Source organism: Canis lupus, chromosome 7 (genome assembly GCF_011100685.1).
Source record: "Canis lupus familiaris isolate Mischka breed German Shepherd chromosome 7, alternate assembly UU_Cfam_GSD_1.0, whole genome shotgun sequence".
NCBI lineage: Eukaryota > Metazoa > Chordata > Mammalia > Carnivora > Canidae > Canis > Canis lupus.
In genome coordinates, this window is record NC_049228.1 from 26,897,877 (window position 1) to 26,916,532 (window position 18,656).

Genomic DNA, 18,656 nt, shown 5'->3' on the forward strand with positions numbered 1-18,656 from the left:
TCTGGATATCAGCTCAGGTCTGGATATAGGGTTGTGAACTCAAGCCCTCAGTGCATTGGGCTCCACACTGGGCATGGAGTCCACTTTAAATAAATAAATCAATTAATAAAATAAAATAAAGACAAACAAATCTAAAAACCAAATTACTGCCAACTCAAAAGTCATCTTTACCTCACAAACAGGAATGGAATTCTACTGAAATATATATTTCTTCATTTGCTTTCAAGAAAAACATGACTAAACGTAATTTAGTCACTTCCTTCCTAATAGAAATAAATGTGGCACTAAAGGGCAGCCATCTACCTGTGAAAAAAATAATATTTTTGTCAAGTTTGCTTAGAATAGTTCTTTGGCTTTTCTCAAAATTTTTAGAGTTGAGCAAAAATCGCTGTGGATTTTGTAAATTAAAGATATATAACTGAGCAACTAGAAATTCTATTAACCAATATGTAGCCAATACTTAAGCTAAGAAAAAAGGACAAAAGAAAAATGGCAAAAATAACAGTTTTAGAGTGTTCTCAGCAAAAAGAAGTAGGGGAAAGAAAAATGAATATAACCAGTAATTGACAGTGGGACCCCAATAACCAAGCCTAAAATGAAGACAAGTTAAATTTCTTGAGTTATACAAATATTAAAAGAGCAGTGACCTAAAAAACACAACCAAAACAAATTGAAAGTAGGTCTAGATGAAAGTGCACAAACTACTTTTCCCCTCAAAAATAAGCTTTATAAGAATCCTGAAAGTCATTTGACCTCTTCATGAAATAGATTATAAATATCTGAACAAAGTCTTACCTTAATACATGCATATAATTTCAATATTTTTATCCATTTAATAAGACTATTATTCTACCTAGGACCTTTGGGGGTTGCATATCCCCAGCTCCAAGGGTTGCATATCTCCAGCTCCAAGTCTTACTTTAATACATGTATATAATTTCAATATTTCTATACATTTAATAAGACTATTATTTTACCTAGGACTTTTGGGGGTTGCAAATCCCCAGCACCAAGGGATATGCACTTATTGTTACAGAGATTTCAACGTGGATGTTTTTATTCTCTCTACATTTATGCATGGAAGGTAAGTCAGTTATGTAACAACAAGAGTAGATGTTGTTAGAATCTTAACCTCTGACAGTCTATGAAAATCCTCAGATACACATATATCACATTATTACATCATACATCTTAAGCTTACACAGTGTTTTACATCAATTATATCAAAACTAGAAAGAAAATATCCTCAGGCTCTTCAAGTACCAGGGCCAAATGTGCTGTGTCTGAGCAAGATGCCCTGGCAGCAGAATACTGTTCAGAACCGAATGAGTGCTGATTACTCAAAGCACAGTGTTGAGACCTGTCTAAAAATTCCATGACCAAACATTCAGACAATTTTTAAAAGAGTAATAGTAATATCTCAAAATAAGGAGCTATTAAAAAGAAGAAGGAAAGATCTAGAAAAAGAAAACAACAGTAAAAGAATTAGGTGAAACTATTATGAATGCTTCTCAGTGTTTATCAAAGGCCAACAGCTATGGAAGCACTTGACAGTTCTTTAAAATGCATCTCCCTGAGCTTTTGCCCCAGACCTACTGAATCAAAACTTCAGACAGTAATACTCAGAATCCTTAGGAATCCTATGCACATTAAAGTTTAAGAATATCTATATTCAAGGGACTTTAAACTATGAATCTGCACTTTATATGGTAACCTGTACTTTATAAGGAAAGCAGTAGGACACCAGCACTGGAGCAGAACAAGATCAAAGCTGTAGTCAAGAAAGAATGTTTTCGAATCATATTTGTTTTAACATGAGGGTAACTTGTTACAGTGAAAAGAAAATAAACATTTAATCTCTGCAAAAAGTCTATCTTATTCTAAAATGTCCATTTTAATTAAATTCAGATATTTAAATACAAATGAGATAGGTAGTTTTAAAATATTTTCAATGTTGTTATTCAAGAAATACTTGAATGTTTCCACTAAGTATGTATCAGTCTAATTTATGAACCTAGAAAACAAGTCCTGGTCATTGTACATACGTACATCAGGATTTAAAGTCTAAGTAATCTACAAACTTCTTTAAAATATCTCACCTGTGAGAAGGTGACATTTCTCTCTAGAATTAACTATTCCCTGACTCTCATGGTAAGAAGCAATCTCTTCAAACATACTTTGGCTCAGTTGCACCTAGACTCACAATGTTTTTAAAGCTTCCCTGAAGATGGACCTCAATGTGTAGCCCCCTCACTTAAAACATAGTGATCTGGCACCTTCACAAGCCTTCCTGATGCTTCTCAGACCTGTTGCCTGAACTCTGTATCTCCGCCTTACCCTGTTAGTTTTCTGGTGCCTCAGAAAGAAGTGTTCTGACTTCTGTTACTGAATATCTTTGTTAAAATGGTCACTTAAAGCAACTCCAAGGATCCCAAACACTGAATAATAGTAATTCTCTAATAAATTACAAGTCTTACACAATTTTTGAAATACGAACATGTTACATTGTGCAATAAATGTAATACAGGGGTGGTAAATCAAATTTTGATGAACTAATAATATATTTGACATGCATGAAAGGAGGAAATACCAAGAAAATCTTTCACAAAAGAATACTTCCGTAATGTAACAATTAACTTTATCCATTTTGAAAGCTCTAATTTGTAATATCTTTCTTTCTTACACTAATGTCATTGAAATAAAGGAGCATGAGGCAATATAATAGCATTTAGAGAAGAATTTTAACATAGGAAAGTTCTCTAGGAGATAAAACCACTTATCATTAACCATGACCTACATGCTTTACTTTTATAAGTTCTCAACAGTAGCTTTTAATGGAAAGAATGACGGATTTAAATGTCTTAAAAAAACCACCCATCCTTTAGGAAGTATATCAAATTCCAAATAGGTCATTTCTTAAAGTGGTGACACTTTCAGTATACTCAGTAGTTCATCAAAAATATTATACTCAGACACATTTCTTGTCTCAATTTGACAGGTCATTAAACCAGTAAACACTGAGACTAGGTATTGAGAAGAAAGAAACCCGTGGCATATTGGTAAATGTTTAACAACAGCTGGCATTCTAAGAGGAAGAAAGTCCTGATTTGTAGCATTTGCCAATTTCCATATTGTAAATATGGAAATATTTACCACCATGATGTCACTGAATACAAAAGAGAAGAGAGTTTCATGATCGGATCTCAGCAGCTGACACAAGCCAGTTACAACATAGCCCTGGAAATGCCCACAGGAATTGAAAACTGTCCCCTTGTTTTACCATGGACCCTCTACCTACTTCCTTGCTCTTGAGGTGAGTCCTTACCTAACACCTCATCAACACTTTGTGCAGTTCTTATCCTTTCAAGCCAAACCTTCAGAAATCTCTTTCTAAATCCAAACTATCATGACCTTAAATCAAGCCCCACAAGGCCCCCTCCTCAGTGGAGAACATGCTTCTCCCTCTGTCTCTGCTACTCCCTCTGCTTGTGCATGCTCTCTCAGCAGTCTCCCTCAAACAAATTTAAAAATCCTTTAAAAATTTTTTTAAAAAATATATATTAGCTCATTGAATTTAAATTTTAAAATAATAAATAAATAAAGCAAACAAGCAAGCAGTTAGAGATTCCTATTTTTTAAATGCAATATTATCAGTCTCAGAAAGATACTAGCAACAATCCCTACTCCTTCCAACAGCAAGGCCTCTGACAAACTGCTTAACCTTGTTGGGGCTCTTTTTCTAAAATGAGAATCGTAACATCTATCTCAGAAGGTTCTTGCATAATGCTGATACATAACTAATGCTCAAAAAAAGGGCAACCACTCAGTATTATAATTTTCTAAATAGTAATTATCCTGGGCTTAGCAATACTTTTAAAGGAGTTTCTTAGGATTTTAACAGGAAAATCTCTGCATTAGAACAAGAAGTATGGAGGCACCTGGGTGGCTCAGTAGGTTGTGTCCAACTCCTGATTTCAGCTCAGGTCATGATCTCAGGGTTATGAGATAAAGCCCCACATCAGGCTCCATACTGGGCATGAAGCCAGCTTAAAAATTTTCTCTCTCTCTCCCTCTGCCCCTCCCCCTCCTCCCACCCTACCCCTACTCACAGTCACTCACTTGCTCCCTCTCTGAAAAAAAAAAAAAAAGAAGAAGAAGAACAGGAAGTATCCACATGTTTTTAATACTCTATGCGCTCTGACATCCCATGCTTCTGGACCAGTGCAACCACAGCCTCAAGTCTACCTCTCTTACTGCCCACAGCTGCTGTTGCTGAGCCACTGATCTAAGACATAACCCTTTGTAAAAAGCCATGCTAGCAGCCCTCCTTAATTGGAAACAGAAATTAAAATGCATCACGGGGTTTTTAAGAATTTTAAAAGCTAGTAGAAGAAAGCCAAAAGACAGAAAGAGAGTTGCTCAATTTATTTTATGCTGACCAGTACAGATTTCATTTGATAATGACAGTGATAGACAGATGTATATACAAAGAAATGTAAATAACCTAGATTAATTAATAAAATTACTTTAATAGTACAGTAAAATAATAAGTTATTAAAATCAAGTATATCTTAGAAATGGAAGGATGCTTAAATAAGAAATCTATAAATGTAAAGGTGAACATACCAAAAAAAAGTTTTAAATGATCATCTCAATAAATGCCAAAATGTCATTCATTAATATTATATATCTACTTATTAGGTTTTAAAATATATATTTTTTTAGTATATGTGCTGCCGAAGCAAGCATAGGTTTTAAAATATTTTTAAGGGACACCTGGGTGGCTCAGCGGTTGAGCACCTGCCTTCAGCCAGGGGCATGATGCTGGAGTCCCAGGATCAAGTCCCACATCAGGCTGCTTGCATGGAGCCTGCTTCTCTCTCTGCCTATGTCTCTGCCTCTCTCTCTCTCTTTCTCTTTCTTTCTCTCATGAATAAATAAAACTTTAAAAATAGATTTTTTTTAAAATTAGGAATAAAATAGTTCTTTACCAGGAAAAGCAAATAGTAAACAGTATATGCATAACTTAACACAAAAGGCATTGTCATGAAAACTAGGAGCAAAACTTGGTTCTGGAAGTCCTACCAATGTAAGAAGACATTAAAGACAAATAACAGGCACACTAATGGAAATGAGAAGATTAAATGATCATTATCAGCAAATATCTTGTTTCAGTCCTGAAGAAAATAAAGACATGAAATGAGGAAACGCACATCTCTCTAGCACTAAAAGCACAGACTTCCCAGTAGTTTCTCCCACATTTTCCTCTTTTCATGTGGTTGCAGTAGAAAAGGTATCCCTTCATTCTTCAGCCTCCTCACCAGTAAAGAAATTACCCTAACCCACGATCCAATCCCCAAACCACTCCAGTTTCCTTCTCTTACACTCCTACTATCATACTTCCTTTCAAGGTACCTAGCTCACAAGATCCTACCCAAGCAATTGTTCCAGCAACACGTCTCTCCTTACCTCACCTTCTACTATTCCTCCTCTCTCCATTCCAGCCCTGCTGGCATCCTTGTTAAACTTCCAACACACAAGTAGCTCCCATCTTAGAACCTTCTAACCTCCCTTTGCCTACACAAATAGTAGCATGGATTGAATGCTCACTTTCTTCATTATCTAACATTCTATGGTTTGAGGGTTGGGGGGTTTGTCTTATTTTGATTTGGTTTGGTTTTTAGTAGTGATTGTTTTCTCCCCAACTAGAATGTAAGCTCCATGTTGCCAGGGTTATTTGCCTAATACACAGGAATCACTCAATAAGCACTAGAAGAGTGAATGAATCTATCAAGAGAAAGTAGTATTTGTGGAACTGATCCCAATTAGGATCTAAAGGCACAAGTAAATTACCTGAGCAGTGACATAATATCCCAGATTGCTTCATTCAGCCATTTTGTTAACTCTTCATCAACCCAAGCCTATAGTCATACATGGGATTGCCCTATGAACAGTTCACTTGGAGTGGGAAAAAAAAAAAGCATTGTTATCAGCTGGCATCACCTAGAGTGCTATAATATAAAAAACCCTTTTTGGGGTTCATGAATGACTATGAAAACAGTAAGTTTTCCCTGAGGGAAGAATGTCTACTTTGCATGAAAAGAGAGGTGGCTTATGAAGTATGATTCTCACTAATTAATGAAAAAATGGTCAGGGGTTTAGAAGTGACAAGATTGGGAGACTGTTGACAAAAGGATATAAGGAAAAAGCATATAATGTACCTTCTCAATAAAGCTCACCATGTAATAGAATTTTTCCCATGTCAGTACTCACCCAAAAATTCCCAGTGCAATTTTTTTCTCAGTCATCTCAGTATTTTCAGGATAAGTATTTATTGAAAACTTTTAAGAAATGCAGATGAAATCACCATATAACTAAAATACTCCAGAGAATCAATTAAAAATATTTTAATGTAAAATGTAGATTAATACAGTTAATTTAAAAATTAAAAGTAAAAATAAGCAGCATTAACATAGACCTGAAATAAGAAATCAGAAAATATAATGAAAAAAAATCCTATTCAAACCACAAGAACAAAAAAAAATAAATAAATATGAATACCTTAACTAGAAACACACAGATACTATATAAAATTCACCAAGCATTTTACTAATGAATATAGAGAATATTTGAGCAAATGAAAGGATATAGCATGATCCCAGGATTGGAAAAAAAATAATGAATATTTAAAAAATATCAATTACTCTCTATGAATTTATGGGTTTAAAATAATTTTAATGGCAATAACTTTGTCTTTACAAAATTATCCTAAATATAGCCACACAAATAGAAAAGAACCCCTGAATAAAAAATAAGCAATGGGGCAGCCCCGGTGGCTCAGCAGTTAGCACCGCCTTCAGCCCAGGGTGTGATCCTGGAGACCCAGGACCAAGTCCCAAGTCAGGCTCCCTGCATGAAGCCTGCTTCTCCCTCTGCCTGTCTCTTTCTCCCTCTCTCTTTCTGTCTGTCTGTTTCTCTCTCTCTCTCTCTGTGTTTCATGAATAAATAAATAAAATCTTTAAAAAAAAATAAAAAAGCAATGGCAGGACTATAGACATGACAGCTGGATTTTAAGTAAACTGTAAACCCACTGTGGGAGCACCTGGGTGGCATAATCAGTTAAGCATCAGACTCTTGGTTTCAGCTCAGGTCATGATCTCAGGGTCATGAGATCGAGCCCCACGTTGGGTTCCACATTCAGCACAGAGTCTGCTTAAGACTCTTTCCATCTGCTTCTCCACCACCACCCCCTCCCTTTCTCTCTCAAACAAATAATCTTTTAAAGTAAAACACTATTATTGGCACAATAAAATGGAAAAGATATTTAAAAATAGATTGCAGTAGGAATGTAATAGGATATAAAGGAAACTGGGAAATAAAAATACATAAAAATATCAGCATACATAAAAATATCAGCATACATAAAAATAAATTTCAAATAAATAAAGAACTAAATGTTAAAAAATTTTTAAATATGAAAAGAGAGAAAAATGTGCTAAGTATTTACTTTTTGTTAAAGATACATGTACAGATTTCCCAACCATAAAGGGTAAAATTTCAATACATCAAAACTTTTATAAACAGAATATAAATCATAAGATATTTTTCCAATTATTTAGATAATATTAAATTTCTTTCAACAATGTTTCATAGTTTTGAGAGTACAAGTTTCACACTTCGTTTGTTAAATTTATTCCTAATTAGTATATTATTTTTTATGCTATTATAAATTAAATCATTTTAATTTCATTTTTTTATTGTGTGTGGCTAGTAAATAAAATACAATTGATTTCTGTATATTGATCTTGTATTCTGCAACCTTGCTGAACTCATTTATTAGTTATAATGGTTTTTTGGTGGATTCCTTAGGAATTTCTACTTACTTTATCATATCATCTATAAATAGAGATTATTTGGGGCACCTGGGTGGTGGCTCAGTGATTGAGCATCTGCCTTTGACTCAGGTCATGATCCTGGGGTCCTGGAATCGAGTCCCACATCGGGCTCCCCAGAGGGAGCCTGCTTCTCCCTCAGCCTATGTCTCTGCCTCTGTCTCTGTGTCTCTCATAATAAATAACATCTTTAAAATAAATAAATAAATAAATAAATATTATTTTACCCCTTCCTTTCCAATATGGATACCTTTTATTTCTTTCTCTTGCCCAACTGCCCTACCTAGAACCTCTAGCTCAATATTGAACTGAAGAGGCAAGAGTAGACATCTATGTCTTGTTCCTGATCTTAAAAGGAAGCATGCAGTCTTTCACCATGAAGTATGAAGAAGGTAGCTGTGGGTTTTAGTCTGTGCCCTTTATCAGGTTGAGAAAATTCCCTTCTATTCCTGTTTCATTGAGTGTTTTTGTAATGGTGGGATATTGTTTTTTTTTTTTTCAAATGCTTTTTCTGAGTGTTGAGATGATCATGTGATTTCTTTTTAATTGTATTGATATAATATATTACATTAATTCATTTTTAGGTGTCAAACCAACCTTGCATTGCTAGGCTAAAACAAGGTGATTTTAAGATGCATACAGAATTTGAAGGGACTCAGGATAGCCAAAATGATTTTGAAAAATACAAAATAGGACTCACACTTCCCAATTTCAAAACTTACTACAAAGCAAGGGTAATTAAAACAGTACAATACTGACACAAATATAGACACATAGGTCAGTTGAATAGAATAAACACATATATTTATGACCAACTGATTTTGACAAGGGTACCAAAACCATACAAATGATGGGCAACAAACTGGATATTCATATGTAAAAAAAAAAAAAAAGTTGGACCCTTCCTTACACCATATAAAAAATTATAAATTATAAAAATAATAAAAATATTAAAATTTTTATAAAAATATAAAAATTTCTTCAAAAAGAAATAGGGAAAGATAAAAATAGCCAATTCATTAAAAAATATAAACACCAAATAAGCACACAAAAAATCTAACATCACTAGTTACTAAAAACTTAGAATGAAAACAAAGCTTATTTGCCTATCAAATTATGGTGTTAAAGAGAGGGGCAAGCATAGCACATTAGATGTAGATATAGGTACACATACATTGTACATCTGCATACAGATATTAGATGGATATTGACTTATCACTTAAAAATAAATTCCCAAACACACATACACATACAAGAAGGAAACAAACTGGAAGGGTATTAGTAGTTAAGCTGTATTGTAAAATTATATAGATGGATTACAATGAGACAATACTATTTTCTTAGAATAAAAAATAGTAGGTGTTTAAAAATCTATATGCAAATAGATTTTCCCTTTACTGTAATCAAAGGAATTAAAAGGACAATGAAGAAAATAGCATTTGAAGAGAAATACAGGCTGCTACCCAGAGTAGAGACATCACAAAAACTTGCTACAACCCAACACCCAGGAATGGAGGCAACAGGTACCATGGGAATGTGCTTACTCATGTGGCAAACATCCTCATTTATTACCTGCTTTGGAAGTAACAAGCTGCAGCACAAGAGGCCGTCTGGTTACGATGCCCGACCCACGAGGGAGAAAGTCCCTACAAAAAAAAAAAAAAAAAAAGAAGAAAAGAAAAGAAAAGAAAAAGAAAAAGAAAAAAGAAAGAACAGATTAAGGCATTTTATGTGATTCTGATTACAAATTTATAAGTCAAGTTCCAATGTAATTCTCCTAAATTCCCAACCTTTTAGTGCATAACATGTCTAAAGAATGCTGATCCATCTTATAAAAGAAGCTTTGTAAAATAAAAATGGGGGGGAAGGAGGTTCCTTATATTGAATATTAATCCATGTGTATTATCACAATGACCTCACCAGAATACATCACTCATTCATTTAGCTGGAATTAATAAAAGCTTACATTTAAATTATATTATATTTTCACTTCACCTGTATTTTCAGAGAATCAGCATTTATAGAAACATGTGATAAAGAAATTAATCCTTAAACTTTTTGTAACTAAAAAATTCAGTACTCAGTCTAGCTTCAAGGTCAACATGGACCATTATTAGAGGTATTAAAGGCATATTAGATTGTGCCTTCTAAATATCCTGAAATTTTTTTCCCAATTAAAAGTCATACATAAAATGTAGGATTAATTAGATAAATGTTGTATATGTAGAAATTAACAGCAAACACTGAAGTTTGAATTTTGTTTTCATTCCTGATAAGCGGGAGTTTATTCTTAAAAAAGAGTTTTTAAAACCAATAAAGATTGTGTTTTAAATGCATATTAATATACACTAGACCAATAAAACTGCAGCTAAGAAAGTATTTTATTATTATATCTACAATGCCACATAAATCAATACTGATTGTGCATTCATGAACATACCTATAACACAACTTTTAAATGCATTTAGAATGCCTTACAATTTTGAAAGATTCATCATTTTAAAAATAACAAATAAATTTGACTCAATGGCAATGTTTCTCAAAAATGGTTCCAGGACCACCAGAAAGTGTTATAACCACAGATGCCTGGGATTCATCCTAAACCTACAGATTCGGCATGCCCAGGGGAAGGGGTGTAGTATCGGTACTCTTAACAAGCTCCAAGGGATTCTGATGCTCACCATGGTTTGACAAACATTGACTTCAAGTCAGGATACATTACTCAACAATTCAGTGGGTGATAATGGCCTGGGTCATACTATGAGTTTTGTAGAAAATTTGGTAGAGCTTCAACACAATGAAATTTCAATGAAAATATCCTATACAAATGATAAAGTACAGTGAGAATGCTGCAGAACCCAAGCCTTTAGCTCCACTGATCCTTTAGAATACAGTTGCAGAGAAAAAATTAAACAAAATTTCCCCTACTGCAAACAATTTATTTTGCAAGTGCTAGAGTAAAGTTTAATAGAGGAAATAATACTGAACAGCCTCTTAACTAAATTAAAGCTTTACTGCTTGATTCCAAGGACTAAGTTTTATTTGAAATGTCACTGTATGTGACTCAAATAAATAATGGTGAAATTATAGACCTGTATTGCCCCAAAAAATCCCATCTGAAATAAATAATATTATTTATTCATCAAAAAAAAATTCACTGAGCAACTAAGAAGTGCTAGGGTGATGCATGGGCATCACCTGGCACTCATTAGACACCAGAATTTTGAAATCTAATAGGAAGATAAAGACAGGCACAGAGGAGACCATTAAAGAAAGGGATACATAAACTACACTGGAATTCAGAAAAGAGAGATACTCTCCTTTGTAAACATCTAAATGCCTATAATTAAAAACTTTTTTAATACTCTTCAGGAACTATATCAGAATATTTGTTCATTTTAATGGTTCCAGTAATCATTAAAACTAGTCAGAACAAGAAGAGCATCTACTGTGTCTAAACCAAAAAGGAACAAGTTAACTTGAGAATCAGTATAGATAAAGGGAAAACAGAACAAAACTCCACAGTAAACAATGGGAGGGAATCTGTTTGAGCTACTAGGACTTTGAGATTTTAGGATGTAGAGGTCGATGCCAAAGAGAAATATTCACATTTTAAATGCCTGAATAATGCCATTTCTGAAATCAATAAAATATTTTCTTAAAAAATAAAAAGAGGTGAAGCAGGAGAAGGAAGAAGGAAGAAAGGTTTAGTTACTTAATACCTTAGTGCTGGTTTCTGTTTCAACTGATGTTTACGACTATATATTTATAATGTAGATTTAGTAACAACCCCTTTGAATATTATTAAAGCAAAACATAATGTATCATTTAAAATAACAAATAATTATCATGTGTTCGGCTAAAAAGTAAGCCCACAGATGCATCTACACTTTTTTATTAAGCAAACAGACCTTTATGTTAAAAGTAATAAATAGATTCAGGTATGCAACTTCCTTCTTACTAACTCATACTTACTGGCCCCCTCTATGGCTATCACCAGTCCTACTTCTAACACATAGATTCTTACCAAAAAGCAAAAGATCTGGTAACCAAATCCTGTTATTTGGAAGTCTCTCCTGACTTCACAGGAATATCCATGTACAATGAGGCACTAGAGAGAAACATCTCTCTTCTGAAGAGCCAGTGACTAACCCAGCATCCTGATGATTCATGTTATTCTGATGATCCAGCAGCATGAAAACTATATGCCCAGCACACCGCTGCTGTGCAAGCTAAGAGGTGAGCCCTCAGATAAAACCCAGAGAGGCTTGCTTTGAGCCCCAACTCCACCACTGACTGAATAAAATTCTCTCTAAATCTTAGTTTCTTTTGCTACTAAACTGAGACAACCTTATGAATCAAATGAAATGCAATATATGGCAACTTTTTAAAAACCCAACCACCATAGAAAAAAGTATTACTATTACTATTGCTATAATAGAGCCACAACATATTTTCCCTGATATTATAGTATTCTCTCATCTCAAAAATAAATAAAAATAAAATGCCTCTACACACAATATTTCAACATTTGTGAATGGAATTTAAAGATAAAGAGCCACAGACCCCACCTGAACTGTCCCCTTGGTATTGACCAGCTGCATTGGTTGGGAAAAGCTCAGTTCCTTATAATGGCCTCTAACAGTGAACCAAAGCCCTGATACAAATAATCATGAAAAATTCATCAGACACTGCATGCAACCATCCATTTGAATTTTGTTATTTTTTATGCAATAGGTGGTTGGTTCTCCCATAATGTACATCTTATAGGAAAATTACCTTGCTAAATCAATGCAGGAAAAAATGACTGTGCCTTTAGTATTACTGTGGATTTAAATGACACATTTCTGTTTATGGTCATGTATATAAAGATATAAAATTTGCATGCCATTTTTCTCCATTTTTTTCTCATTTGCATGAACTTTCAAGGTAAAAAATAAGAAGAGTAATCTGAAGACTCAGCATCATTTAATTAACTTCATTCTATTGCCTGAGTATCTTATTGATGTATTTATGGTTGTAGTGTACAGATTTTAAGGCAGGAGGAGTACTTCCTCTCAATGCTACATAGCAGCTACAACTCAAATGCCTTCTTCTTTCTCCACCCACCTCAATGAATCATTAATCTGCACAGTTCTAACAGCTGGTCTTCAGGCAATAAGTCAATGCTCTTTCTTGGTTTCCTGACTCCTGCACAAAAAGTAGAGAACAATTCCCATCCTATGGTCTAAGAACCATCTTGATAATATTTCTTATTGGCTCTTCCAGAAACTTAGTTAACAAGAAACATTATTATTGGTCTCCTAGGAAATGACTGACCTTTAGATGCCTAAAAAAAGGAGAACACACTTGCTGTATCAACTAAGCTATAAGAATTTTTTCCCTTAGCAACAAATAAGGTAAGTACAGAGATATTTTATCTTTTAGATGTAAATGATCATTAACCAGATGATCTGTTCAATAAATAAATGCTTAACATCTGCCCTTGACTGGAGACAAAGGCATAACTTACACTCTTCAAGAAGTTAATTCATGTAAATGACTCAAAGATAAGCTTTAGTCTTAGAAGAGAATGGCATGCAAATGACAAGCATAACTGGCATATGGTTAAGTTCCACACAAGGTGTAATATTGACATAGATCAGGAATAATAATCTATTCTCCTTGGGGAAACAGCCAGAAACTATTTCAGAGAGACATGAGGTAGGAAGCACTCCGAAGGGGATCAGGATATACAAAGACATGGAAGACCACAGTAATACATAATATAACGGAACTAAATATTAAAGAAAGGTCAAAATGAGGTAGAAGAGTCTAAAGAAGGCAGGACCAGACCTCAGAGGCCTTCACTTGTATTTTTTTTTCTTCCTGTAAGAACCAAAAGGCACTAAAGAGTTTTAAGTAATCAGATTTGCATTTCAGAAAAATCACTGGGGGACTGCACAGAGAATGTTGAAAAAAAGAAAGACAAGACAGGGAGACTAGTTACTAGCCAGTCTGGGTCACTGAGGAAGAAGATAATAAAGATTAAGTTCAGAGCAGTAATGGTAGAGATGGAAAAAGACATAAGAGAGTGGACACTTTTGACAGGACAAAATGATCATTCTGATGTGGAATGAAGTGATACAGAGGAAGTCAGGATAAATCTCACAGTTCTGGATTGGTTAGCTGGCTGAACAGTGGTACCATTAACCAGAACAGGCAATACAGGAAGATTCAGTTATAGCTGTTATTTATATGTGTTTATCATGTGTCAGGCACTATTCTTATTTGATTCTCGTGTAGGTGCTGTTGTTATTCTCAATTCACAGATGAGGAAGCTGAGATACAGAAAGATCACATAATTTTCTCAGAGTCACAAAGCTACTGACAGATCTTAGAGGACTCAAACCTAGACAGCCTAACTCTAGTTTCTATGCTAATGTGACCATTAGACTATGCTACATTGTAAAGGAAAGGGGGAAGAAGATAAGGGAAAATATTTGGATATATTGATAGATATCTGAAGAATATCCAAATGGAGACAAGTACACAGTTAGACTGACCATTTAGAACTCAGGATAAAAGTCCTGTCTGTAGATAATAATCTGACAGAAATTCATGTAATAGGCAGCTAAATCCAAAAGAATAGATGAGTAGGAATGGAGTGGAATAGAGTAATGAATATGGATTCCAGAAAATACCAATATTTAATGAACACTGAAAGAAATGGAACTAATTGAAAGATTGAGAAGAGGTCTCCAAAGAAGTAAGCCAAATACTATAAGCCAGAGGCATCCCCAAAGGCACACTAGCCTCTTAGTCTTCTCCACCTAGATGTCTCATACTCAAGCTCTACAATTCAACTCATTATCATCCACCCAACATGTTTTTCCTCCTTCATTCCCAATAATAATACACATCAGCAGCATCCATACATGTCAGCCAAACCAAGTACCTGGGAATCACCCATTGCCCATTTTCTTCTGTCTTCATTCTCACAATTGATCACCAAGTCCTGCTGATTCCACCTTCTTAATATCTCTTAAGTGCAAATAGCTCTCTTCTCTATTTCAATCACCACCCAGGTACCAACAACACTCATAGAGACCACTGCAATAATCTCCCAATTAATTTCTCTGCATCCAAATTGAGCACTCTACTGTAAACTCAGCAGTGACATAAGTCCCATCACATCATTTCCAGACTCTAAATCACTCAGTGACTCTCCATTGTCTTTAGCATGAAATCCAAGCCAAAAACAAAGCAGATAAAAAGTCTGTCTTTCGTGAAAGTCTCCATGTGCACTTTCAGGCTCAGTGCCTTGGCACACTCCATGTTCCCCTCCTGGGATGCCCTCTCCTCACATCTCCCTCTAGCCAACTTCTGCTTGATTCAACACTCACCTCTACATCACCTTCTCTGAGAAGCCCTCCTTGAACTCCTCCATGCATGCCTCAAAGCTCTCAACACACTCGTTACACTGATTTATTTATAGTTTGTATCCTCACCCCAATGCTCCCCCCAGTACCTCCTCAGTGTCCATGTACTAAATATTTCTAACACTTTCTACCTACTCTGTCAGGAAGATTTCCAGTAGCCCCATATATTCATATCATGGAGGGAAAACATTATCCTATCTAATTCCCCAACTGGTAGATAGATAAATAGCATTTTAGATGTACCAAAAGAACAGGCAAGATGACTTTCAATTTACCAATAATTTCTTGAAGTCGTTTAAGTTAACATTTTATTATGAATGTTTAAGATCCAACAGTCTACACCAAAGCAAAAAATACAAAATATCAGTTGGGCCAATATTATTGGTTATCTAAAGACACAGAATAGAATTTGAAGGAAACAATTTTTTTAAAACTCCCAGAGCCAATATATTTTTTTAAATTATTCCTTAAAAAGAGAAAAGGCCCTCCTAAAAAATTATCTTCAAAGTATAATTTTATGTGCTCCAAAATAATTCCTGCAGGATTACTTCCTCACAGTCCTTTAAAATGATAACCCAACCTAAGAGAGAGAAAAAGAAAGGAAAGAAGAGAGGTAAAGAAGGCAAGACAGAGAAAGACAAAGAAACAGACAGATCCTTGCCAAATATTGTCCACCTCCTGCCCCAAGAAGCACTGAGGTCATGTAGTCCACATACTAAACACAATGGTGCTGTTAAAATGCCTTTGTACTTCTGTGCCTTATCCTGGAGTTCTGCCAACCATTACAATGACACTTTAATTGTTGAAAGAAGTAATTATGCCAAAATCCACAGACTTAATTGGATATTTTCCAACGAAGTTTTCTTTTATTCCCTAAATTCTTGGCATAGTAAGAATATTAGCATTTACAGATTTGCAAAACATCACATGTTTCTGTTATCAGTTACTCTATAATTTTAGGTATTCGATAAATACCACCATCATTTTGTTTGAAAAATATAGCTACAAATCCTTTTGCAGGAAACACTGTTTTTATTTTTTTACCAACATCTAAGAAATTTCAAAACAAATTTAACTTACATTCACAAAACTTGAAATTTCTAAGCAAAATGTTTTCATGAAATCTAATCAATAACTAATGGTTTCCACTGCAACATTCAAAATGCAAAATGCCTGAGTCCAAGATCTGTAAACTGAATGAAGAAGCTAGCTTTAGTTTCAAATACCATGTGTTCTCTCCACCAGGAAACTCTCAGGAACCTAAAGCCTTAATATTTAATCCATTTTATTTGCTTATTCACAAAGCCAGTTTGTTCAAAATTTTAAAGCAGCAGATTAATGAGTCCCAGCATACAGGAGTGGCACATAACTCTTGCTCTATTCCAAATCCCAAACTATACCTTGCCCTGGGTAGCTGCCACACAAATGGATGATAGAAGGGACAACTAAAGATACTACTAGTTGCCTGCCTGATATCCATTTCTGCTTCTCATTAATAGAATCTCAATTTTGTTAAGAATGGCAATGGGCCCAATTTTAATAGATAAATAGACATATATAAATCTATGTTCTCCTGACTCATTTGCAAATGGGGCATCCACATAGCTAAGATATAGTCAGTAAAATGTAAAGGTTACTAAGTAACATCAACTTTTTTGTTTTTAAGATTTTATTTATTCATTCATGAGAGACACAGAGAAAGAGAGGGAGAGACATAGGCAGAGGGAGAAGCAGGCTCCCTGTGGGGAGCCCGATGTGGGACTCTATATCCCAGGACTCAAGGATCATGCCCTGAGCCGAAGGCAGACACTCAACCGCTGAGCCACCCAGGTGTCCCAGTAACATTAACTTTAACAGGGCACCTAGGTCACTCAGTTGGTTAAGCAATTGAGTTTTGGATTCGGCTCAGGCCATGATCTCATGGGTTGTGGGATCAGGCCCCACATCTGGCTCCATATTCAGTGGAGTCTGCTTGAGATTCTCTCCCACTGCCCCTCCCCCACCTATGCTCGCTCACTCTCTCTCTCTCTCTCTCTCAATCTGTCTAAAATAAATATATAGATCTTTAACAAAAAAGAAATAGTTCCTTTAAAAAGGTCTGATTTAGCTGATGTACACCTTTTGCCCTTCCCTCTCCTTTTTTCTCCCTGATGATTCTACATGAGAGCAGAGTTACAGCAACCATCTTAAGCCACAAGGCAAACTTGAAGATAAAAGCTATGGACTAAGCATAGCAGAGCAAAAAAAGACAGTCTAGTATAATGATGACATTATGAGTCACTAACCCATCTTTGTATATATTGCCTAACAAAGAGAGTAAGAAAAAAATAGAGAAACTACATTTTAGAACTTTCTCTCAACCTCCTTTTATTTTATTGCCCCCCTCAGGAACCTTGTTAGATATTTTTCTCCATCAAATTTTCCCCATTGTTTAATACCACAGATACACTGTATATCAGTAAATGTACTGTATATACATCTGTGCTTTATACATGAGAAGAATACGATTACTTTTGTCCCCCAAGAATTAATATTTGCCCCCTTGGATACAATCTCACTCCCACTAAGAATATGTGCTACAAATCAAAGAAGAGTAAGAGAACTCAGAATGACAAACATTCATCCTGTCAGCCATCCTTTCCTACAAGGTTTCTAGAAAGATATGTGTAGAAAAAAAAAAAAGGTCAGACGGCTTTTGCCTCAAACCCTTACACATTCCCTTCTGAATCCTGGAAACTTGAGGTTGAACTAGTTATGAGCTGAGTTTAAGGCCAGTACCAAAAAGGCTGAAAGGCTTCCTTTGCCCCTTTTCCATGAAGCCCATACACGAATCTCAGACCTTTGTACTTTAACACTACAATGGGTAAGAAAGGCCCAGGTGTGGAAGACCACACCCCGTGAGAAGAAGCTGACCCAAGAGAACACTTATCCAATGACAAGGGACAGGGTTGATGTAGGCAGCCACTTCAACCCTTCCCAGAAGATTGACTCAGAGAAATATGACCCAATTACTGTCCTTGGTCCTACTGTTTATTGCCAATTCTTGCATAGCCAATACTATGCTCACCTGTTTCCGCTTTTCCTAAGATGTTAGAAGAAAAATTAGGTATTTAATTGGAAGTCAAAAAAGTATAGGTCAGTTTCTCCATTAAAACAGAATGAAGAAAAATAAAAAATAAATAAAAAAATAAATAAAAAAAAATAAAAAAAAAATAAAACAGAATGAAGAGCCATAGCCATACAGTTTATTTAAAAAGAATGAGAATATGATATTCTAATTATCAAAGAGGAAAAAAAATTATCAAAGAGGGATTTAAGTGGATCCCTGGATCTAACTCCTCCC

At 35.0% G+C, this 18,656-nt stretch overlaps 1 protein-coding gene across 7 annotated transcripts in view; it reads right to left on the bottom strand.

Moving 5' to 3' along the window:
* DNM3 (dynamin 3) overlaps positions 1-18,656 on the bottom strand; it is a 547,820-nt gene that overhangs the window by 450,583 nt on the left and 78,581 nt on the right. For all 7 annotated transcript variants that reach the window (XM_038542511.1, XM_038542508.1, XM_038542513.1 and 4 more), the window contains exon 2: positions 9,465-9,538. In XM_038542511.1, coding sequence (XP_038398439.1) covers positions 9,465-9,538 — 74 coding nt within the window. The remainder of the gene's footprint in view (positions 1-9,464; positions 9,539-18,656) is intronic.